At 28.2% G+C, this 24,984-nt stretch overlaps 1 protein-coding gene across 4 annotated transcripts; it reads right to left on the bottom strand.

Moving 5' to 3' along the window:
* Positions 1–95: 95 nt before the first annotated feature.
* LOC111628540 (kxDL motif-containing protein CG10681-like) lies at positions 96–24,192 on the bottom strand. 4 transcript variants are annotated; one of them, XM_023372352.1, is made up of 5 exons: positions 23,974–24,192; positions 21,117–21,269; positions 17,017–17,063; positions 12,891–13,025; positions 96–380 (listed from the first exon to the last, which is right to left on the bottom strand). In XM_023372352.1, the coding sequence occupies exons 1-5, from the start codon at positions 24,099–24,101 to the stop codon at positions 355–357; spliced, it is 489 nt and encodes a 162-aa protein (XP_023228120.1). In that variant the 5' UTR covers positions 24,102–24,192; the 3' UTR covers positions 96–354. The 4 variants fall into 4 exon arrangements, with proteins under 4 accessions (XP_023228120.1, XP_023228121.1, XP_023228119.1 ...); XM_023372353.1 differs by lacking the exon at positions 96–380 and adding an exon at positions 4,289–4,398; XM_023372351.1 differs by lacking the exons at positions 96–380; positions 17,017–17,063 and adding an exon at positions 15,374–15,420 and having other exon boundaries at positions 12,706–13,025.
* Positions 24,193–24,984: the final 792 nt, after the last annotated feature.

Genomic DNA, 24,984 nt, shown 5'->3' with positions numbered 1-24,984 from the left:
CATTCTTGTGCATGCTACAGCTTTTCCTTTGTTTAGTTCTTGGTGAATAAATTAAATGGGGAAAAAATGCCAAAATTAAGAGCTATTATAAACATAAAATAACTTCCTTTCCAACAGAACAATTTATTACACACATTTAGGCCTTCTTCGGGTTATAGCCATAGATTAATTATTACCTAGATTAGAGATGGGCAACACTTGGCATGTAATGACTTTTTTCCAGCATGCTGGCTTTAAAAAATATATATAAAAATATGTTGGATATTTATTTTTCTTATGTTTCAGAAAAATTTTATAGGTTATTTATAAATTTAAATTGCTTCTAACAACATACTCACATCAGCATTTTCTTTATTAGATTGTGGACACATTCAGAGAAACTTTCAATAAAAAGAACAAAGAAAAAAAATTACAAATTATCATCATAATCTTAAGATATGAAAAAACAATTATTTTAGTTTATAAAAATATAAGAATAGAAGATATTTTGCATAAAAGTTTTCAAGTATACGAAATCTAAATCTTTATATTTTTTGGAATGCCTGTATATTTAATATTTAAAATCAAATTCTTCTTTTAAGTTAAACTTAGAATAAAAAAATTATATTTTGCTTGCTATTTCTTAAGTTATATTTAGTTCTTGAAGAATTGATGCTGAACTAAATTAGTCCAAAAGCATTGCTTTTTCAATAAATTTTCTTGGTTTTCTTAACTTGGCAATTTATTTTTTGGAGTTTTGATTATGGTACCATGTTTCATGCAATTCTTTCCTAAATATAAGAAAATAGTATCAAATTAATTAATGAAAAAAAGAATGTTTGAATGGAAAATTCTGTAGAGTATTGAACTCTTTAAAATCCTTTAAAAAGTTTGAAAAACTGATTAAATATAAATAATAAACATTGATGTAAACAACAATGTTTCTAAATGAGATTACAAAAAGCATACCAACAGTTAGATCAATGAATCATTTGGACTACTTTATGATCTATAACTTTTGCATATTGCAAAATTTCAAGGTGAAACAAACAGCTTAAATAACAAGTCAAATGAGACTTGTTGAGACTATTCTATCAAAACATTCACTTGAATATATGATTCTTCACATAGAAAATTTCCAGATAAAAAAAATCTATTATTTGTTTTACTCTAAAAACTAATTTATCTGTAAAATAGGTAATGTTTTTCAAAATAATATATTACATACATTTGAAACTGTGTTGGGTGGTTGGTTAACGAACATAATCCATTCCAAGACCATGTTCACTACCCCGAATTGTTCATTAACCGATTATTGATTTACCATAGATTTTGTATGGGAATTTGATTAAGTCCTTCTGGAAACCCCAAAAAATAAATAAATAAAATTACTGTATATACTTTCTTACTACATTTATTTATGTTATAATAATAAAAATGCAAGATTATATATATGTATCAGTCGTGTTTTTTCCATTTGTGGAGTGTTAAAGAAACTGTCCAATGTCAATTACTTTCCTCTCTTCTTCAGGATTTTTCAGAAGTAATTAATAGCATTGTCATTGTAGAGCCCAAGCCTATTAACCTCAACCTGGTTTGAATGTGACTCTTAAGACCATTGTTCAGACATCCTCTCACTTCTTCAAAAGATCTTTAATAGCAAATGTCATCATTGGTCCTCTTTTTCAGAAGAAAACACATCTTGCTGAGTTTCTTGGTGTTCTTCATTCAATTGAGAGTTCTTGGAGTTTGTCATCAGATCAGTTTCAGGTTCCATTGTAAGCTCTTCAGTGTCATCTTTGTTAACCTCCAATTTGAGATCTCTAGCAGTTGTCACAATTTCATCATAATTTCAGGGACGTCATCTCCTGAATGCAGGAGGGACACAGCTTTCGCCAAGCAGAATTTGACTGTCATTCAGTGACTTCTGATCATGCCTTTTGAATGAGCTGGATAGCTCCAAGAATATCAAATTTTTCTTTCCAAAACGTTTTTAATGTCATTATTGAGGAGACCTGGCATGCTCAAAACACAGGCAAAACAGTGCACAAATGTACAATTTCTTGAAACCTGCAATAACCTGATCCATTGGCTGAGTCAACGAAGTGGTATTTGAAGGCAGAAACTGAACTGTCAGCCAAGGAAAGTCTTCCAGCAAATTATCTTCAAGGTCTTTTGGGTGTCCTGGTGCATTGTCCAACAGCAACAGTGCTTTCAATAGCAATTTTTTGGTCTGAAGGTAATCCTTGATGCTTGGAGCACAAACTTCAAACAGCCATTCTTTGAAAAGAGCCTGCCCTTTTATTCGATCTCAACATCACTGACAGTCTTTCTTTAATTATGGAATTTTTTTCTTTAATGCTTTAGGGTTCTCAGAATGATATGAAGCTTATCCCACTTCTTGTGTATCACCACTGGCATTAGTTCCCAAAAGTAATGTCAATTAGTGTTTCATGGGTTTATGCCCAAGAATATTTTTCTTATCATTTGTGATGTGGGTACAGTTTGGCATGCACTTCCAAAATAAACCAGTTTCATCACAATTGAAAATTTGTTATTATCCTTTTTTAATGAATTCTTCAAATTTGAGACAGAACTTCTTAGCTTCTTCTTTATCTGCCCTAGCAGACTCACTGTGAATTACCACATGTTTAATGCCAAATCTTTTTCTAAACTTTGCAAAGCATCTAGTGTTAGCCTTGAATACTATCTCCTCATGACAAATGTGGAGTTTGTTTCTTCAGTTCTTCAAAAATTTCTCTAGCTTTCTCTTTTATGATAGTCATACTAGTTACATCACTTGATTATGTCTACTGTAGACCTAGTTCAAGCCATACTGCCTAGCAACATCAGCCATCTTCTGCCCATTCTTTACCTTGGCTATTATCTCTTGTTTGGTTTCTATGGTGAGCACTGTTCTTGACACACTACTCTTTTTAGGCTCCAAAATATTATCAGTTTCTTTTTCAAATAAATGTTCAGAAAAGCACTTACAAAAATTCAGAGAATAGAAATCAACTAGTGCATAAAAAAATTATGTAAATGTGAGGCCTTGACTGAATTCAAAATTTGGTGTTAAAACGTTAATGAATATCCAATGGGACAGTTAAACTCTCCCCTTTCGACAAAAAAAAAAACCATTGCAAAACTTAACAAATGCCCAACAGTCTCATAAAGACTATAAAAAATTCTTTCTGTCAGAAAGGTAAACAAAAGGCTGGAATTACAAGTGAAAGTTTCAAAGTTTGGAGGAACACTATCCAATTGGTATCAGGTTGAGCATCAATGTTGATGTCTCCTGCGCTTCAAAAGGTTTCATATTGTCACCTGGAGACAAGAGAAGACCAATCTGTATTCATTATTTTACATTGCTTCTTCTTGTATTTGTTCTGTGAGGTGTTCGAATCGTATCCAAACGTAAAAATCTTTTGTGAACATGTTCATTAACCGATCACGATCACACACTGTATACTTATATATTCTGTAACAAGAGAGAATATGATGTTATGATAATTAATTTGATTTGCAAAACAACTAAGGCTCTTGATATAGTCTAGTCATTTAATGCTATTATTGCCAATATTAAAATACAAGAGAATATGCATGTAGAGGATTGCACTTACTATTTTCCATTTATTAATGCAAAAACAAGTTTTTTTTAAATATAAACTGTGTACAAGGTGTCCAAAAAGTTACTGTGCAGTAGAATAGGTTTTAAGTTTTATCAAAAGTGAAGTTTTATACATGATATTGCAGTTTCTCCTATAGCAAATGATGGAAATTTCCTCCAGAGACCTAACAGGCCAGATTTCATGGGAGATTATGCAATCAACAAAAAAAATTCCTTCAAAAACCAGAACATTGTGAGCAAGCAGTAATGCCATTTACTGCAAAATGGAAATGCAGGACTTACAACTTAAGGTACTATACTGGTATGTATAATTTTAACGTCTGCAAATTTCTCACTGCACAGTAACTTTTTGGATACCCTGCATAACACACAATGATCCGCTTTACGAGTTCACTTTAATAATAAGTTTCTCTCAAGTACTTTCAGACAACCAAGCCCATTGTCAGGAGGTGCATCTGAGCTTGGTTGCCTGAACTTACTCGAGAAAAACTTGTTATTAAAGTGAACTTCGGCAAATTAGTTCAGATTATTATTTGTTATATTTTCACTTACATAACATTCTCTTAATTTAATAGAGAGTACTGTATATTACAAATATTCCAAAACTAAATTTTAATTTTAAAGATCCTAACTGTACATTATTAATTCATTTTTACAAAGTAAAAATATACAAGAAATGCTATTTTATAAATAATGTTATCATTTTCAAAATTTCAGATTTTTTTTTTTCATTAATTTAATTAAGAACAATTACATTTCCAATTTGTCGTACTCTTTCTAGCAGTTTCCTGAAATAAAATATATTTTAACTTATAATTTCAGTTCAATAATTTTATATGCTTAAATATAATTATATAATTTAATTTAGTGAAGTAAACTATAAAAAAATCTGTATAAAATTATATCCTAAATAGAATTTTCTGCGATATTTCTTAGATAAATATCAATAACTGATATAATCTTGTGTTAAAGCTTTATAAATATTAGAATTATGAAATAAAAGATCAAATTATCATAAAAAAAAACAAAATATTAAACATTTTCAATTTCATAACTTCACTGAATTTTCAAAATTTCAATATATAAATAATTTAACAAATAACAATACTTCAAAAGGATAATTTCATGACATATAGTGTATTAGAAGAGCATTTACAATAAGATTGTTCATAAATTTATTTTAGTAGATAAATCTAAAAGAACTTATATATACATAAAATATATTTCAGTAAGAAAATAACAGAAAAAAATGTTTTATTTATTTATTAACTTTTGGTTATGGGGAGGCATATGCACTTTCTGTCTTCCATTTTCAATATGCATCTGCTTATATTATGAAAATAGTTTGTTTTATCTATTGATTGATGGCTAATTAACTTATATATACATAAAATATATTTCAGTAAGAAAATAACAGAAAAAAATGTTTTATTTATTTATTAACTTTTGGTTAAGGGGAGGCATATGCACTTTCTGTCTTCCATTTTCAATATGCATCTGCTTATATTATGAAAATAGTTTGTTTTATCTATTGATTGATGGCTAATTAACTTCTCTAAGAATAAATTAAGTAATTTTCTGTAAGAACAGATCCAGATGATGATAGATGCAAAAATATAATGAAACATTTGTTTAAACAAAATGAAGCTGATTGTATCATGTAAATAAACTCTTCTGAGAAAGTGCAGTAGTATTTTTTTATTCAGGTTATCTGAAGAGTTACTGTGCAATGGTAAAGGTGTAAGTTTTAATAAAAGTGAAGTTTTATATACTATACTGCAGTTTCTCCTATAGCAAATGCTGGAAATGTCCCCAGAGACCCCAAAATCCAAGGAGTGAGGTCTTGAGACATAGTGGGCCAGATTCCATGGAAGATAATGCAATCAGCAAAGAAGTCTTCCAAAAACTGTAACATCTGCAAACAAGCAGTGAAGCATCTACTGCAAAATGGAAATGCGGGGGACACAACATACAGGTCTCATATGCAATGTCATTACAAATTTCTCACTGCACAGTAACTTTTGGACATCCTCTATTTGCAAATAAATAGATAGGAATAATAAAATGTTAAACATTTTCAGTTATATTTTAAAACTTGCTTGTTTAAATTTTAATATTTTCATTTATATGTTTACAATTTTAGTAAAAATATCCATATAATTTAATTTGTAAACTTGTTTTTATATTTATGCTGAAAATATATATTGCTCCTTATCCATTAGAATACTGTCAGGCATCACAATGTTCCATTTTTAGTTTTAAATTAATCAAAAGTGATGCTTAAGATTTTGGTACTTTGGTAAATATGAATTTTGAACATGGGTAACATTCCCAAATATTAAACAGTTAAGTATACAGTCAAACCTGTTTATCTCAAAAAACCTCTTTAACTCAAAATTAAGTTTTTTCACTGCATTTGCAGCCTAAGGCTGTGTACACATTAGGCGTTTTTAAACACGTGTTTTAAAGAACCAAGAGTTCTGCATAGGTATACATACTCAAACGCGCACTTCTGGCCAAGCACGCATCAAACACGCGTTGATAGATTTTTGTTAGAATGCGCGTTTCGTGGGCGTCAGCCGCACGCTTTGAGATATATGTGCTGCCATGTTGTACATTCGATCGCGTGCTTTCGGGTAGAGTGGACGTTGGCTGAAATGGAGAATGATCATTTTGATACTGGTCTATTAATTGATGAAATCTAAAAGAGACCAGCCATCGTCAAATGATTTTATAGATATTCTAAAAGAATTAAAAAATTTGGGTTTATATTGTCTTAGTTTTGGATACAACGTCACAAACATTCCATGCGTCAGTCTATCTCGTAATATTGGGTGCATCCAAAATTCTCTTTGCCTCTGCCATCGTCTTTTATAGCGATGATGGAGGAGGCACACACAAGCAATTACTTTCACTTCCATTTCCAAACTGAGCCAGTGTTCACGCTCCACTAAATGGCCATCGAACGCCGAGCTAACGCGTGGTGTGTACGCTGCTAACGCGCGTTTAACACAATGCAAAACGCTTAATGTGTACACAGCCTAAATTCAATATATTTTCCATGTTTATCTCAAATAATTTTTTTCCAAAACCTCTATATCTTGAATTACCAACCGAAGTATCAATGACACATTCAAAGCTTGGAGACTACATTTTGATAGCAAAAACTGTAGTTGAGAAACTTCTCTCACAATATAGTTGCAATTAAAACTGCTTTTCTCTGATTGGCTAAGAGTTTGACTTGTGCCTTATTGGTTATTATTCCAGGTGATGTTATAATGGATTTTAACAAACTTTCCTTGACCAACAGTTTTTTGACATCATTTAGGTTTGTGATTGCAACATTAAGAGAAGTAAATGACTGGTGTGAAAAGAAAGTTGAATGTCCTTTCTATTGACAAAAAGCTGAAAATCTTATAATTTTTGGACAGAAATCCTCAGATGAGAAAGAATGAAGTTGCAACCAAGTTTGGTATTCCATAGAGTACGCTTTCAATAATAATAAAGAACAGAGATTCAGTAGAGAGAAACTTGAAAACAGCAGCAAGAAAGTGGAAAAAATCAAAAATGGTATTTTCCAGAAATAGATGAATGTGCAATGTTTGTGCAATCTTGTGACCAAGGAGAGTTCTTCTTGGTGGAATGATGTTATAAAGAAAAGCTGAGGATTTTGCCAAAAGAGCTGGCCAAAGTGAATTTAAAGCCAGCAACAGATGTCTCGAGAGCTTTAAAAGTAGACACATCATTGTCTTCAAGAAACTGTGGTGAAAGTGCATCTATGCCTCAAAGTGTTTGTGAACAGTGGATCAAGGAGCTCCCCTTCTCCTGTTCAAGGGTATCAGCCAATGGATGTTTTCATTGCAAATGAAACAGGCCTTTTTTCCAATGTTTACTGAACAGAATAGCTATATTCAAGGGACAAGAGTGCCAAGGTGGGAAACAGAGTAAAGTACAGTACATGTGACTGTATTCTTAGCAGTTAATCAAACTGGAAGTGAAAAACTTCTACCATTGATGATTGGTCATTCTTCAGCAAAGCCCAATGTTTCTCAAAAGTGAAATCATTTCCTATAACATACAAAGCAAAACAGAAAGCCTGGATGACAAAATCTTCAGTGGCTGCTTGAAAGGAATCAACAAATCTATGGGTTTAAAAAAGAAAAATTCTTTTTTTTATCAATAATTGCAACACTTATTCCAACCACTCTTCAATAAAAATAAAAACATCATGATAAAGTTTTTGCCTCCAAATATCACATCTAAGCTGCAACCCCTCGATCAAGGGATCATTTGAAGTTTCAAAGTGGGATACAGAAGAGAATTGATTTTAAAACTTCTAGATGCCATTGATGATGGCAATACCCTTTCCATTATCAATGTTTTGGATGCTACGAGGATGATAGACTATGCTTGGAGGAATGTTACAGAAAAGACAATTAAGAACAGTTTTGTAGAAGAGTTTAAGCAAAGAAACAACAAGAAAGAGGAACAACAACAAAACACTATTGACATTGTAAAAGATAGAAACTAACAAAGAAAATTTGGATGAATGAATAATCATCAAGATTAATTCTTAATCCAAGACTTAATCTAGACACTTCATTTGAAGAGATTTTGCATGTGGATGATTCCCTGGTAACATGCAGAATGTTGACAAATATAGAAAACATGGAAAATGAGAGGATTTTCTGACAACGACAAACTAGAGGATCAGGTAGATTCACCTAAAGATATTACCACAAAAGAAGCAGAAAAGGCCATTAAAATGTTGAGCTTTCCTTGAATCTCAGGAAGATAAGCAATAGCTGCAAAAATATCCTGACTATCAATCACACTACTCAGTAGCCTAAACTCCAACAAAAAATCGTATACTTACACAAGCATTTTCATCCACATTCCATTGGACATTATCAGGCTGTAGAATTGGAAAATAGGCTCCATTTTCCAAGTCTACAGCCTGATGCCCAATGGAATGTGGATGAAAACATTCACATAGTATAGGATTTTTTTGCTGGAGTTAAGGCTATTGAGTAGGGTGATTGAATCTAACATATCCATCATTTAGTTGTTGTCTTTTACAACTACAGTAGAGCGTCGATTATCCGAATCAATTGGGGACTGGGGTTGTTCGGAAGATCGATGTTTCGGATAACCGATTATGTACAAAAAATATATTAATTTATCCCATCTTGACATTTTTCTCCGTTGCGTGTCGCTTCGCGTTGAATTTTCGTTGATGTTAAGCCTAACAAAGACTATTGTATCGTTAAAAATTATTTTTTTATTTTGTACGAACAAAATAAATATATTGAAAAATATAAAAACAATAAAAAATTGTACTTCAGAAGTTAATTTAGTATCAAAAACGTAAAATATTTGAGTGCCCAAGACATAGCCAAAGATTGCAGCGCCACAGCACTGGCAAAAATTTAAATTTGCCGACTGGAATTCTTTCGGATGATTGACTTTCAGATAATCGACGCTCTACTGTATTACTTATCTTCAAAAAATTGTCCAGTTAAAAAATGTCAGGCATCAGAAATTATTGACCATTTCTGCTAATGGATGTCAAAAATGTTTTATTTTTACCTAATACAGGTATGTACTGTACAGTACATGCTATTGTATTAATCAATACCATACCTTGAATCAAACGTATTACTGTTTGCTGTTAACAAACCTGTATGTATATCTTGAGAAAAAAATTTTAAATAGGTAGGTTTCATTTCCACGAGATTCGTGATAGACAGGTTTGAGTGTATTTCTGACGTTTTAAAAGAGAATTTTTTTTTTCATATTGTCATTGATTTACTTTAAAAATCTAAATGCAAAATTTGAATGATGATAAAATCCAAATTATTAAAACATAAATATCAATAGAATTTAATTATATATATATATATTTTAAATGCTTTAATCAGTTTAATTCAAAATGATAAATATAGATTATAACAATAAAATATAATATTAATAAAGTATTTACATTAAAGTTTACACGAGAGTTCATTATATACAAGATTGCTGTTATATAGCAATGTATAATATTCAAATTTTTAAAAATGTAAACATTCTTTATGTACTGGTACATTCAAAAATAAAAAAACAATTGAACATAGGTTTACATCTGTAGTTTAATTTTGCAAACTTTTGAATAGAAAATGCAATAGAAATTCTTTCTGTATTTGAAAATTTAGACGATTTAGAGCTCATGTCCACCATTCTTACAACATTGCTCTTTTGAAGAACTGAAAATTATTAACATATTTGATATGTATACAAACAAAGTACACTTATTTAATTTTGATTAAATCATTAAAGACAAATTGTGATTTGATGAATTTTTAAAAAATACTCACATTTTACTTTTAATATAAATGTAAGTTATTACCGGGGCTGGACTGTAAACAAAATTTGACCATGTCATGGTATTAAAAACAGCTTGTAAAAATCAACCTCATTCAATTAAAGGTAAAAATAATACAATAAGTGATTAGGTTAATTTTAATATGAAAGACATTATTAATGTAATATAATGCTGAAAATTTTTATATAAAATAAATTTCTAATGGGTTTCTGAAATTATTCATGTTTTGTATAACTCCAGTGCCTTAATAATTTGCCCTTGCCTCTGGCATTTGCCAGAATTGCCAGTCCGGCCCTGGTTATTATGGAGTTTATAAACAAAACTGACGTATGATAGACCAGTGTTTCCTAAATGTCCATCCACAATGAAACTTTTGTCAGTCTGCAGTAAATGTACTTAAAACAATAGAACTTATATTTTTAAATATCAATAAATCACTATACATACAAATCTGGAATCTTGATAATGTTTCTATACTTTGTTTTCATTTACCAAGTTGAATTTTCAAGTCTCACTTCAAGTGACTTGACTTGTGACAATGTATAGAATCTCAAATTTCCAAACTTATTCAAGAAAACAATTACAAAGTAGTTGTTATTAAATTGTAGATTATTGATTAGTATAATTCTTGTATTCAAAATGTATTCTATTTTATTTTTTTATCATCATCATGTTTTTGATGTTCTCTATTCTGAAATTAAATCCTAAATTTCTTGTTAAAATGCTCTTATTTTATGCTAATGATAGATGATTATTGTTTTACATGTTTACACTTTGTAAAATAAAAAAAACATGGGGCCTGTAAAATTTGTTTTCTATTTATGATATTTAAAAGGTTGGAAATCATTGCAGCAGACTGAAAACTGCTTTTGGATCTAATTGGTTCCAAAAAGTCATTAAGCAAACTATCTAAGCAACACTATGCCATAAAATAAAACACAGTTTCGAGCAATACAGCTTGAACTATATAATACCATTAAGAGATTGCCACAAAACGTTACATTTCATTCAATCAAAAAAAAGTAATTTATATCAGTCATAAAAACAGGTTATAAAACAAACAATTTAAAATAGAGTCTGTCATATTGAAATTATTATTTATAAAAATAGCAATGGATGGTTTACACCAGGAGTCTGCAATCTATAGCACACATGCTAAGTTTGGCACATGGGACAATTTTCAGTGGAGGTCTGAATAAAAATGTAGTAAAAATTATATTTTAATTATTAATTACATATTTAAATGGAAAACATAGTTCAGTATAGGCCATGGCATATTAAAAACAAATCTCTTGCTTGTATATTTATATTACAGCACATGCTTTACATTCTGTGTTGTGCATGTGCCTCAAAGAACATGATTCAATTAACAACTTTGAAATTATATATTTTTGAAGTTCATTATTAACAATTTTGATAATATATATATGATAAAATTGGTGGAATCATGTTGCTATCAGAATAAAACTATAACAAGTTTGGCACAACACTGCTAAAAGTACACAATTACTGTTTTTAATTATATTTAGAGTATTTTGTTAAAAAGCTATACATAATTTACTGGATATTCACAATTTATTTCAGTGATGGATCCAGAAGAGTGCAAAGGGGGGCTTACTTAAAAATATTTTAAAACTTGTAAGTCTCTTTTATTAACATGTTCATGATCATTGTATTGTGGATGGTCTGAAAAACTATATTTGCCAAGAGGACCTTTTTCCAAGCGATAAGGATAGAAGCCAAACATATCTGATTGAAAAATTCCTGGGGTTGCTTGCCCAGATTTTACGAGTCCCCACAGTAGTGGACTGATGCCTTAACCATTGAGAGCTGGATGGCCAAAATGTCAAATCTCAAATTTTTAATATCTGTACATTTATTATTATTATTACAAATGGTTTATGCATAAATGTATACAGTAGAGCCTCAAAAACTCGGCCTAATGTGGACCGAAGGGTGGTCGAGTTTGTGAAAATGCTGGGTTATCGGAAATGGAGTTAAAAAAAAAGAATAAGTATGAGTGTTTCCTCAGAAAATACTGTACTGTACTTGTATGTATTGTTTACTTGAGAATACAACAGAGAATAAACTGCCCAAATACCCTTAAACAAAGGAAAAGTACGTCCTTTATGAAGGCATAGAGCCTTTACTACATGAAAATGAAAATTAATGAATACACTGTGTACAGTAATTTACCTGATAAGACAGACCTCAGAAAAATACTTTATGAGGCATAAAGCCGTCTTTATCATGAAAATTAATTAACTAAGGATTTTTTTGCCCTGCCAGGGTGTGGCCGAGTTTTCGAGGCTCTACTGTACCAACTATAAATCTCTTCATAAATTTCGTGGGAGTTCCAATAAAGGAATAAACTTGTGCTGTATATTTATATACATGTATATATATTGTTTTTTAATTAAATTTATTTTAAAAATAACATTATATAATAAAATCAAAAATAGAATGTTTAAAAACAAACTAAAAAGAACAATAAAATAAAAACCCTTTTAAAAAACAAAACTTTATTTAAATAAATATACAATTAAATTAAAAACAAAAATTATGATTTGGCAACAAGAATTTTGAACAATTCAATTAAAATTTATAAAGAAAATATTAATATTTTCAATTGGCTTATAATATTTGAACATTATACATAGATAAATATTCAATTTTCAAAACATATAACATTCTTCAACTTTTTAGTAATTTAAAATTATTTTTTATAAGAAACAATGAAAATATTAATATAAAAACTTGAAATCAAACTAATTCTTGACGACAAAATAATATTTTATGTACAATAAATGATAATTTACTGATGAGCAATAATATACTCATATAAAAAAATTTCTATATAAAATTAAGTAGTATCGTCAGATGTACACGGAGACGTAATAAAACTTGAAGAACTACCTTGGCTGTCTTCCGAACTGCTAGGAGGATTTGTGCTTTCAATAGCATTACTAATTTGACTCTTCTTTGAAACACCAGTTTCTTTCTCATCCTGTTCTTCTTCTTCATCCAATACATTAAATATGTTGTTACAAGCTACAATAAATTATTATTTGATTCAAATTAATTAAGACAGGTTCTTTAACAGTTAGTAAACAGGATGTTCAAATAATTATAGCTATTGATAAAATTATTATTATATTAATTTGTTTTATGTTATATTAATTTGTTATAAAGTTTAAGTTAAAAAATAGCATGCAGAAATCATTTTACATAAACCATTAACCAATTATAAAAATAACATGTAACTTTGTGTATTAGTCATTAATGATAAGTTTTAAACAATTTAATGAGATCCAGTATTTTTTATGTAAATCTATTTTCAAATTCTGTTTAGTAATGAAATTCTTTACACTTATCAAATTCAAAATTTAACACCAAATGCTCTACCAGATTATTGGACCATATTAAGGCTAATTTTAATAATTAAATATAAAGTAATTTGACTACAGATAGTTGGTTAGGTTGTCATCCCTTGATAAATTTGTTTTTGGAAAAGATGAAATTTTAAATTTGTTAAAATAATATATATATGATATTCTCAATACATTAAGAAGTGATACTAAAATTTATCATCATAGTTAGTATAAATCATTATTCTGAAAAAATGTTCTGAATAATTAAAAATGAAATTTTTTAAGACAATAGCAAGTAGAATCTGAATCCCTATTTTGCATGGCAATGACTTCAAATTTTTTATTTCTGACATTTGTGAAATTTTAGAATCATAAAATTATATCTACTAAAGATGTAAACATAAACCTAAAACATATTCAATTTATTTCTATTTATCTATTAAAACTAATATTATTTTTCATCAAATATAAGTTTAGGTCAAGTAAAATTACATTAAAGAATTCAATTCAATAATCTATGTCAGCTATAAAAACATTTTATTTTAATACAAATTCTTTTCTTTATCTAGATGTAATTATAAATCTTATAATATAATCAATATGGGTTGATAATGATGATGATAATAAGTGCAGAGCCCAAATAGTTAGGAGTTGAAAGCTGAAATTTTGTACAGTTAGGGTATGTCTTGAGAACGTACACTAAGAAGGGATTTTTTTGAAATTCCCCCCGCTGTGGGGGAGAGACAGAAAGGGTTAAGGATTACCCTGAAGAACTCGGCTTCTACTGTACTATTTTAGACACTTTTTTGCATTTATGCAGGAAATTGAACATATTGTTAGACTCTTCTAAAAATTCTCAACGATATTTAGTGTTCCATTGTATATAAAGTTGACACAGGGAGCACATAAGTTTGCTTTATTCGAATTCTTTGTCTTAATATTTGATTTTATATTTATGAATGATTCAGGAAAATCCTGCTTATTTTTCAAATTTAGTAAACCTGAAGATGATCCTAGAAAGAGTTACGAAAACATTTATTATTCATCACTTAGTGGTACTAGGCACCAGTTAGTGGTTGCAGCGAGTCTTATTTATTGTTATATCGGTGTGGTAAGAGATATCTAAAAATTCTCTACTCTTGGAAGAGGGGGATCTAATTCTTGAACTTGGTGAAAACAGGTAAGATCGGCTATAATCTAATAATCTTAATCTTTGCTATCGTTACTTTCTGTCCAAGCAACACCAGGCTCATCTGCTAGTATATTAATTATTCTGCCAAAATTTACTAAGTTATATATTACATAAATAATTTTGACTTAATAAATTAATTAACAATAATCTGAGTTATGCATTAAAATAGGCTTATTTGTAATCTACTGATATTATTATTAATTAAATAATTAAATTAATTCTTTATTCATACAGCTTCTAGTACCTTTTTCCTTTTAGGATTTTACTCTTTTATAGCTATGTAATTTTTGGCTATTAATCTGGACTTATACCACATGATATGATAAGTCCAGATTAATAGCCAAAAAATATGCAGCTATAAAAGAATAAAATCTTAATTAAATTAATTTTGTAAGAATCTAGAAAAAACTATACTTATACCACATGATATGATAAGTCCAGATTAATAGCCAAAAAATATGCAGCTATAAAAGAATAAAATCCTAATTAAATTAATTTTGTAAGAATCTAGAAAAAACTATACTAAATGAAAATAAAATTCAATTCTTATTCATCTATAGGCATAGTACTAGTTACATCTGAAATTTCAAATTTTCTTTGACACATTACATCTGAAATTTCAAATTTTTTTCATGACACATCTGATAACATGTTTATAAAATATTGATGGAATTTTGAGTGTTTTTTTAATTTTCTTCACCAAATTAATTTTTTTCAAAATTGATCTTAGATTTTCATGCTAAATTTTGATTATTTAATTTATCATTAATGTAAACAAAGTTTGAAAGATTCATTACTAATGATATAATTATTTTCCAACTAACAAGGGTAAATACCTGAAAATGCTGTTGGATATTGTTGAGAAAGCTTCATTTTCAAAAACCTAAAAATAAATGTGATATTTGAAAATATTTTCTACAATAATTAAAATAAAATTTACTTTATAAAAAAATTTAATGTAGTTTATTTACTGATTCAAAAGCATACATTTAGTTAAAAAATGATTTCATTTCATATTAAGTATTGCATTATCATAAGTAATATAAATATATTAACAAATGTATATATGTGTCATCATTAAGAAAATTAATACATGTATAAAAATTTTTTTTCCAATCAGGAATATATTATACTGGTCTGTCTTAAAAGCATAAATAAAAATTTTGATTTTCCTCAGTTTTTCTTCTCAAATTATTTAATTATGTTAATTTTATAAAAACATTTGTTATAAGAAATTTTTGTATTTTATAATTATGCCATAAGTAATTAATAAAAATAATATATGGAAAGATTTTATCTCTGCCAGACACAATTGACATTTTGCTGGAATTGTTGGCCATTCTTAAATAAGCAAAATAACAAAAAGAACTTTTAGGTCTAAAAACAATTATTTCCAATTTTTTTTTCTATCCCTTCTGTTATAGTAAAACATATGCAAAAATGTCCCTTTTTTAAAATATTTCTCTTAACTGNGCTTTATTCGAATTCTTTGTCTTAATATTTGATTTTATATTTATGAATGATTCAGGAAAATCCTGCTTATTTTTCAAATTTAGTAAACCTGAAGATGATCCTAGAAAGAGTTACGAAAACATTTATTATTCATCACTTAGTGGTACTAGGCACCAGTTAGTGGTTGCAGCGAGTCTTATTTATTGTTATATCGGTGTGGTAAGAGATATCTAAAAATTCTCTACTCTTGGAAGAGGGGGATCTAATTCTTGAACTTGGTGAAAACAGGTAAGATCGGCTATAATCTAATAATCTTAATCTTTGCTATCGTTACTTTCTGTCCAAGCAACACCAGGCTCATCTGCTAGTATATTAATTATTCTGCCAAAATTTACTAAGTTATATATTACATAAATAATTTTGACTTAATAAATTAATTAACAATAATCTGAGTTATGCATTAAAATAGGCTTATTTGTAATCTACTGATATTATTATTAATTAAATAATTAAATTAATTCTTTATTCATACAGCTTCTAGTACCTTTTTCCTTTTAGGATTTTACTCTTTTATAGCTATGTAATTTTTGGCTATTAATCTGGACTTATACCACATGATATGATAAGTCCAGATTAATAGCCAAAAAATATGCAGCTATAAAAGAATAAAATCTTAATTAAATTAATTTTGTAAGAATCTAGAAAAAACTATACTAAATGAAAATAAAATTCAATTCTTATTCATCTATAGGCATAGTACTAGTTACATCTGAAATTTCAAATTTTCTTTGACACATTACATCTGAAATTTCAAATTTTTTTCATGACACATCTGATAACATGTTTATAAAATATTGATGGAATTTTGAGTGTTTTTTTAATTTTCTTCACCAAATTAATTTTTTTCAAAATTGATCTTAGATTTTCATGCTAAATTTTGATTATTTAATTTATCATTAATGTAAACAAAGTTTGAAAGATTCATTACTAATGATATAATTATTTTCCAACTAACAAGGGTAAATACCTGAAAATGCTGTTGGATATTGTTGAGAAAGCTTCATTTTCAAAAACCTAAAAATAAATGTGATATTTGAAAATATTTTCTACAATAATTAAAATAAAATTTACTTTATAAAAAAATTTAATGTAGTTTATTTACTGATTCAAAAGCATACATTTAGTTAAAAAATGATTTCATTTCATATTAAGTATTGCATTATCATAAGTAATATAAATATATTAACAAATGTATATATGTGTCATCATTAAGAAAATTAATACATGTATAAAAATTTTTTTTCCAATCAGGAATATATTATACTGGTCTGTCTTAAAAGCATAAATAAAAATTTTGATTTTCCTCAGTTTTTCTTCTCAAATTATTTAATTATGTTAATTTTATAAAAACATTTGTTATAAGAAATTTTTGTATTTTATAATTATGCCATAAGTAATTAATAAAAATAATATATGGAAAGATTTTATCTCTGCCAGACACAATTGACATTTTGCTGGAATTGTTGGCCATTCTTAAATAAGCAAAATAACAAAAAGAACTTTTAGGTCTAAAAACAATTATTTCCAATTTTTTTTTCTATCCCTTCTGTTATAGTAAAACATATGCAAAAATGTCCCTTTTTTAAAATATTTCTCTTAACTGTTTGCAAGAAGAAATTTCATAATCTGCATTTTATATCTACTTTATAAACAGTTTAATTTTATTATGATATGCCATGTAGCACAGAAATAAAAATATGAAAATAACATGTAACATTAATATAGTTTATTAATTAAGCTAAAGACAGACTTCTATCTTATTCATGTAGTTTCAAATTTATATACTCTAAATAAGTCAATAGTAAGCAAATAATGTCACGTTAGCAATACACCTCATGTTATAGAAGCAATTTAAATTTTCACTTCGAATGATTGTTTTCTAAATATGTCACTCATTAAAAACTATGTAGTGACTACAATTTAGGTCATTATGAGTGGCCCTAACAACAACAAAGTTGTTCAATATGAAAAATAACACAAATTTTTAACACTGTTTTAGGATGCTATTCCAATTTCTTTGGTATATTTTCATCAATTTTTGCAAACAATTCAACACTACAGGATGCAAATTTTATAATGCTGTATCTTGGGAAGGGTTGCTCCTTTATCTATATATATATATAAATGAGGATGTATGTTTGTTTGCTATGCACTCCTAAGCCATTGGACCAATTGCAGTTACTTAATTAAACATACTGTACTTCTAATGTTGGGTGGTATGTATGACATTTTAAGTTTTCAGGATTTGATTCACATTATTAATACCTAAATAGAGGCCAGTTTCCCATAAAAGTGCTCAACTTTCATCTATCCAACTCCATTCTTGATACTAAAGAAGGACAAATGGATGACAGTGGGAATTTATAGGTCTACAATTTTTTCAAATTGCAGTCCAATAATTTGAACTCTTTCGATATTCAAATTATTTTCAGGAACATATTATATTTGGACAACAAGATATGGCTATATGGTTGTATTTTACTGCTCAGTACTGATAAAATAATGCTAAAATACATTTCATCTTTCATAATATGCAAGAGTACAATATTATTTTTATTATATCACAAAAGCTAGAACATTAAGTATTAATAAGGATTTTCATTCTGATAAATTCTAAAAAATGGTATCAATCAGACAAATCATCTAAGAATCATGATTAGAACAATTACAAATTCATGACTTTCTAATTGAAAATTGATTTTCGCACTTTTTCAGAATGTTAATACATTTACAGTATATTACTTGATTTTTAGAATGTTATTCTTAGGAAATCACTTTTGTAAGTTTATTACTATCTGATAACTCATTTTAAACAATGTTTTGTAAAATTAGTGGCTTGTCCCTGTACTCAAATCATACTTTTCCTTTATCAACAGAACACCTTTCAGGGAAAAATTTTTGAATTGAAATAACATGACTTCAGGTTTGCATTAGAAGTTCGTATATAGTTAATCGAGGCCTCCTGCCCCTAAGGTTTCCATTTCTAGTCTTGTCTTTCATCTATCTAACTTTGTTCTCAAGAAAAAGGAAGGAAGAACGAACGGACAAGAGTGGGAATTTGTGTGTACAGTTTTTTTCAAATTGCAGCCCAAAAAGACTAGATTATTAAACCATANTGAGAAAGCTTCATTTTCAAAAACCTAAAAATAAATGTGATATTTGAAAATATTTTCTACAATAATTAAAATAAAATTTACTTTATAAAAAAATTTAATGTAGTTTATTTACTGATTCAAAAGCATACATTTAGTTAAAAAATGATTTCATTTCATATTAAGTATTGCATTATCATAAGTAATATAAATATATTAACAAATGTATATATGTGTCATCATTAAGAAAATTAATACATGTATAAAAATTTTTTTTCCAATCAGGAATATATTATACTGGTCTGTCTTAAAAGCATAAATAAAAATTTTGATTTTCCTCAGTTTTTCTTCTCAAATTATTTAATTATGTTAATTTTATAAAAACATTTGTTATAAGAAATTTTTGTATTTTATAATTATGCCATAAGTAATTAATAAAAATAATATATGGAAAGATTTTATCTCTGCCAGACACAATTGACATTTTGCTGGAATTGTTGGCCATTCTTAAATAAGCAAAATAACAAAAAGAACTTTTAGGTCTAAAAACAATTATTTCCAATTTTTTTTCTATCCCTTCTGTTATAGTAAAACATATGCAAAAATGTCCCTTTTTTAAAATATTTCTCTTAACTGTTTGCAAGAAGAAATTTCATAATCTGCATTTTATATCTACTTTATAAACAGTTTAATTTTATTATGATATGCCATGTAGCACAGAAATAAAAATATGAAAATAACATGTAACATTAATATAGTTTATTAATTAAGCTAAAGACAGACTTCTATCTTATTCATGTAGTTTCAAATTTATATACTCTAAATAAGTCAATAGTAAGCAAATAATGTCACGTTAGCAATACACCTCATGTTATAGAAGCAATTTAAATTTTCACTTCGAATGATTGTTTTCTAAATATGTCACTCATTAAAAACTATGTAGTGACTACAATTTAGGTCATTATGAGTGGCCCTAACAACAACAAAGTTGTTCAATATGAAAAATAACACAAATTTTTAACACTGTTTTAGGATGCTATTCCAATTTCTTTGGTATATTTTCATCAATTTTTGCAAACAATTCAACACTACAGGATGCAAATTTTATAATGCTGTATCTTGGGAAGGGTTGCTCCTTTATCTATATATATATATTTTTTTTTGCTTGCTTATACAGGGTGTTTGGAAAGTCATTTTCATTGCTTAACAAAACAATTTCTGGTTTTTTCCCAATTTATTAATATTTTATAAAGTTCAGGAAATTTAATAAGGGATAAATTTCATAAATATATACTTTTGTACATGGATTATACAGAAATTGTTAATAAATAATAAATAAATAATTGCTTTTCCTTTTTTTCAAAGCAATGTAGATGTATGATTGTGGATTAGTAATAGAATAAACTATCTTAATTTAATAAAACATTTATTTTTAGTTTTAATAATTTGGCAATTATGAAAAATATATAACTATTATTTAGAAAAAATAACTAATTAAAAAGTTGGAGAAGCAAAATCATATGTGTATAGAAAGTCAAATGTTGTTTTATTTTGTTTTATCTTGTAAGGGACATGAGGGTCAGGAAATTTATACAAAGTTGAGTAGAAATTCTGTATATATAATTCAAGCTTGATTTTCTATGAATACATATATTGAATTATAGTTACCTGAAAAGTTATTTGTATAAAATCAGTCAATTTTTTAATCAGGTACCATTATTTCTCATTGTAAACTTATCCAAAAATCTAATTTGTTATGCAATTTAATGTTTGTACACATAAACATATATTACCATCTGAATAATACTGAAAATTCTGTCTTATTTTACAAATAAATACATCATTAAACATTAATGTTTTAGAAAATTCTACTAATATCTTAAATCAATTTTTATATTAGTTACTAGAATCTTAAATCATTTTAACAAACTCATATTGAAACATCAAAAATATCACTGTTTAAATTAATAAATACCTAATTCTTCGAAAAACTGAATCCAGGTCTTTTTTCATTTCTGTTAGTAATTGTATGTGCCGTTTTATTTCTCGGCTTGCCACTTCAAACCTTGATGCTGACAATGCATTACAGTTAATTAGCATCTCATTTGTTTTTTCAAATCTGAGAAGCCTGTAAAAAATTATTTTGCCAATAAAATTTGTTATATTTTTAATATTAGTCATTTTATTTCATGCATTTGTTGATATTACAGTAGAACAGTACAATCTCAATTATACAAGATAACATGGACTGCCAATACCTTGGATAACTGAAAACTCGGATAATATGGATGGTCACAATCATTTTGATTTAAAAATTACAAACAAAAGATTTACACAATAGCATTTTTAAGTCTCTTTTTATATTTTAGCAAATTTTATCATATATAAGAATAATTTTTACATCATTTATTATACAGTTAATACATATACACATTTTTTATTCTTAAAATTAATGTATTATTGTAATTACATTTTAATATGAATAATTTGTGTCACATTGAAGTTAAATGATAAAAGGTAACAGAAACAAATTATTTTGTAATAAATATTTTGAACTTTCTTTTATGAATTACACTGTAAGGAAGGTAGTGTATTTACTTACAGTTTTGCCTCAGATAATGCAGAACCTTAATTTATTGAGACTCAGATAATCAAGGATCTATTGTGGTTGCAAATTAAAAAAGTTTTCAGGATATATCTTCAGAAAAAAAAATTTGTATTTGCTAAAATAAATGTATTGAATAAATAACAAAATTTGCTTTATTGGTACCTGCTTACATTAAATAACAAACTGCACAGAGAAACTTACTTATATAAATAGAGCTCTAGTAAAGCAAATTTTTGTTATTAATTTAAGAAATTAATTTAAAAATTTTGAAAAATTATATTAAATTTCAAAGAATAAATAAAACGTTCAATAATTATTAAATTTTTAGATACACTGAAAGAAAAAATGCACTGGCTAGTTTTCTTCAAAAACTCCATATTAGGTATGGTACTGTACATACACATACAGTACATTTTCATCATAGAAAAATTAAAACATTGATATAATATGTATGCAGATTCATTTCGTGCATGCACTTATTAGTATTTTTCCCATTACAGCTTTTTCTATGATGAAATAAAAACACACATTCACTAAAACCTATACTCTACAACCTAATTTTATCAGATTGGTAATTTGCTTTTCCTCCTTTATAACTATAATTGAATATGTGAGCACTATGTTTTGGCTGTATGGATGACTTATCCCACATGGTACATGGTAAGATTCTAGCTCTGAATGAGGGGTTTTTCACCCCAGAATTGTAGACTCCTACATGAGCAAACAAGTCAAAGGAACCATACCTGTACATGCAACCCTTTGCGAGGTATTCACCTCCAAAGATCAGTTTTTAACATGTATCAATATATTGCCTATTCTCCATGCTCCACATCATTAAGGCTCACTATCACTTGCCTTGATCAATGCTCCATATATAGTCATCCAACCGAATATATATGCTTCAGTGCTTGCTATCGCTTTCACCTTGCCCCCACCAGGTGCTGAGGTGCAAGTGATTATATAACTAAAATAAAATAAAATTATATAATAATATAAGCCATTGATTGCACTGTTTGTATATCTGTAATTTGTAACGGAATGCCTAGAATAGCCACTAGGAGTGTCCCTAGTTATTATTTAAATTAACAATAAATTCAGTATATTATTATTTTTATTTGTAATAGGAATTTATTATTAAACAAATATTATAATAAATTACACAATGAAATATTAAGAAACCAATCAAAAATGGGTAAGATTAAGACAGTTCTTGATAAACAAAACAAAAATCCACCAGATGCCATGTTGCAAGTATCTATATATATCGATTATTATTATAGTATTTATAAGTATCTATATATATTTTTATTTGTAATAGGATTTTATTATTGATATGAATTTATTATTTATACCACAAGATAACACCACTGTTGCTAGAACACCCACTAGGGAGTATCCAGTGGTACTAGTATAAAATAAATTATAACCTAAAATAAAAAATTTATAATAAAATTATATAACATCAAGTACTCCACGAACAGTCAAGCGAGCTACTCAAAGCCAGCATAGTCACACAGGCTAAATACTTAAATACAATAGTATTAGTGAAGCGACAACTTGCAATTTCACACAACCCGATTTTGGGGGCGTATCTCACTAAGGATCACTTGTAGAGGTATGGTTCCTTTGACTTTTTTGCTCTTACAGATATGCTCTACAGATCTGATAAGCTTGTGTACTCATTCAAAGTTTGAATTGTGCTATCACACACTACTGACAGCCAGAGAAATCACAGAAATGGGCGAACATAATAACCAGTATTCACCCATTTCCATATAATCTCTGGCTGCATTGGTAACATGCGATAAGTCTTCCATAGAGCCAAAACTTATTCAATATATTCAATTATATTAATTTTATCATTTATAAAGGTAATATATTCATATTATGATTATTACATAATCAAAAAAAAATTTCAATATAATTTTATTATGATATCAATACTAGATTATATTAAACAACAGAAAAACTAATTGCACAGTATTTTTAAGTTTGAAAATTACGTAGTTACTTTTAGTTAAATTACTACATATGTAAATATATAGACATTGATCTAAAAGTAACTTCTACCAAGAAATATTTTACTGCATATTCCCAAAGTCCGTATAACTTTTGTAAAACTTTGCTTCATGGAAAATCATCATCTTCACGTCTTTCGTTTCGTAAATTTTTTTTTATTTTATTGCAATAATTTAATTTATTTAATGAATAAACAGAATCTTACATCTGTTGCTGCGCCTGAATCAACGTCTCTACGTCGTGTTCATTAACCTGATGCGATAAAGTTTGAATAAAAGCCACGGGAGCCGGTAATATCGCTCCACTATATTCTTGAGATCCGTAATGAGACATTTTTTTCTCGTATTTATTAAAAATTGTAAATCTAAAGGGGTCAGCTTTTACTTTTAAATTATTCGTAAGTTACGTCGTCCGCCATTTTAAATGTATTACTTACGCCCTCTAGGTGCGTAAATAAACATAAATAAACGTGGCCTACTCGATACTGTATAAAGCGAAGCATCATACTTCGTATCTAACAAAAAATTAATTTTATTGGAAAAATAAATAAATAAATATTTTTAGTAACACGACACTGGGCCCAACATATCGCCCGTGAAAAATTCCTGGAGTTTCTCGTACGGGTCTAACACCTTAAAAAAACCCGACAGTCACAGCATTGTAGGCATGATTAAAAAGTCATCTTACTTGTTAGTGCCACAGGACACTTCACTTCATTGCGTTTTTTATAAATCTTTATTGAAACTGCCTCAATACCGCTAGGCATCACTGAGATAATACACTGGCGGAAATTGAAAGTGCTACACCCACCCAATATTGTCGAAGACATATGAAACTGGGACAAAAGAATCTCTTTTTGAAGGGTATTGAATGATCAAAAATTAAATGAAGTACATACAATGGTATGGAAATTATGGAGACATTTCTTATGCAAAATTGCTATGGTGTTTACTTTATAATTTGTGAACTGTGTTATGGAACATGACTTTTTTTGGTACACGTTGTTGGTGACCAGCTATGCCATATCTACGAGTGAGAACTCCGTACACCCAAAATATCTGGCTTTGAAAGAGGTCGGATAATTGGCATGTCAGAAATGGGAGCATCATATCGTGAAATTGCTTGAAGGACTGTCCGTAGTGCAATGTCAGTACAAAGAGTGGTCACACGGTGGATGCAGGAAGGGTCCAGTACTCGCAGACCTGGCACAGGTTCA

The sequence above is a fragment of the Centruroides sculpturatus genome, unplaced genomic scaffold (assembly GCF_000671375.1).
Source record: "Centruroides sculpturatus isolate CEXI.00-Female unplaced genomic scaffold, Cexi_2.0 scaffold217, whole genome shotgun sequence".
In the NCBI taxonomy this organism is placed as follows: domain Eukaryota; kingdom Metazoa; phylum Arthropoda; class Arachnida; order Scorpiones; family Buthidae; genus Centruroides; species Centruroides sculpturatus.
This window is presented reverse-complemented; position numbering and strand designations above follow the sequence as displayed.

Coding starts and splice junctions, on each gene's coding strand:
- LOC111628540 (XM_023372351.1), bottom strand. CDS start 24,101: ATGTCTCATTACGGATCTCAAGAATATAGTGGAGCGATATTACCGGCT. Junction 15,421..21,116: donor TCAGTTTTTCGAAGAATTAG/GTATTTATTAAT, acceptor ATTTATTTTTAG/GTTTTTGAAAATGAAGCTTT. Junction 13,026..15,373: donor ATATCCAACAGCATTTTCAG/GTATTTACCCTT, acceptor AATTTATTGTAG/CTTGTAACAACATATTTAAT.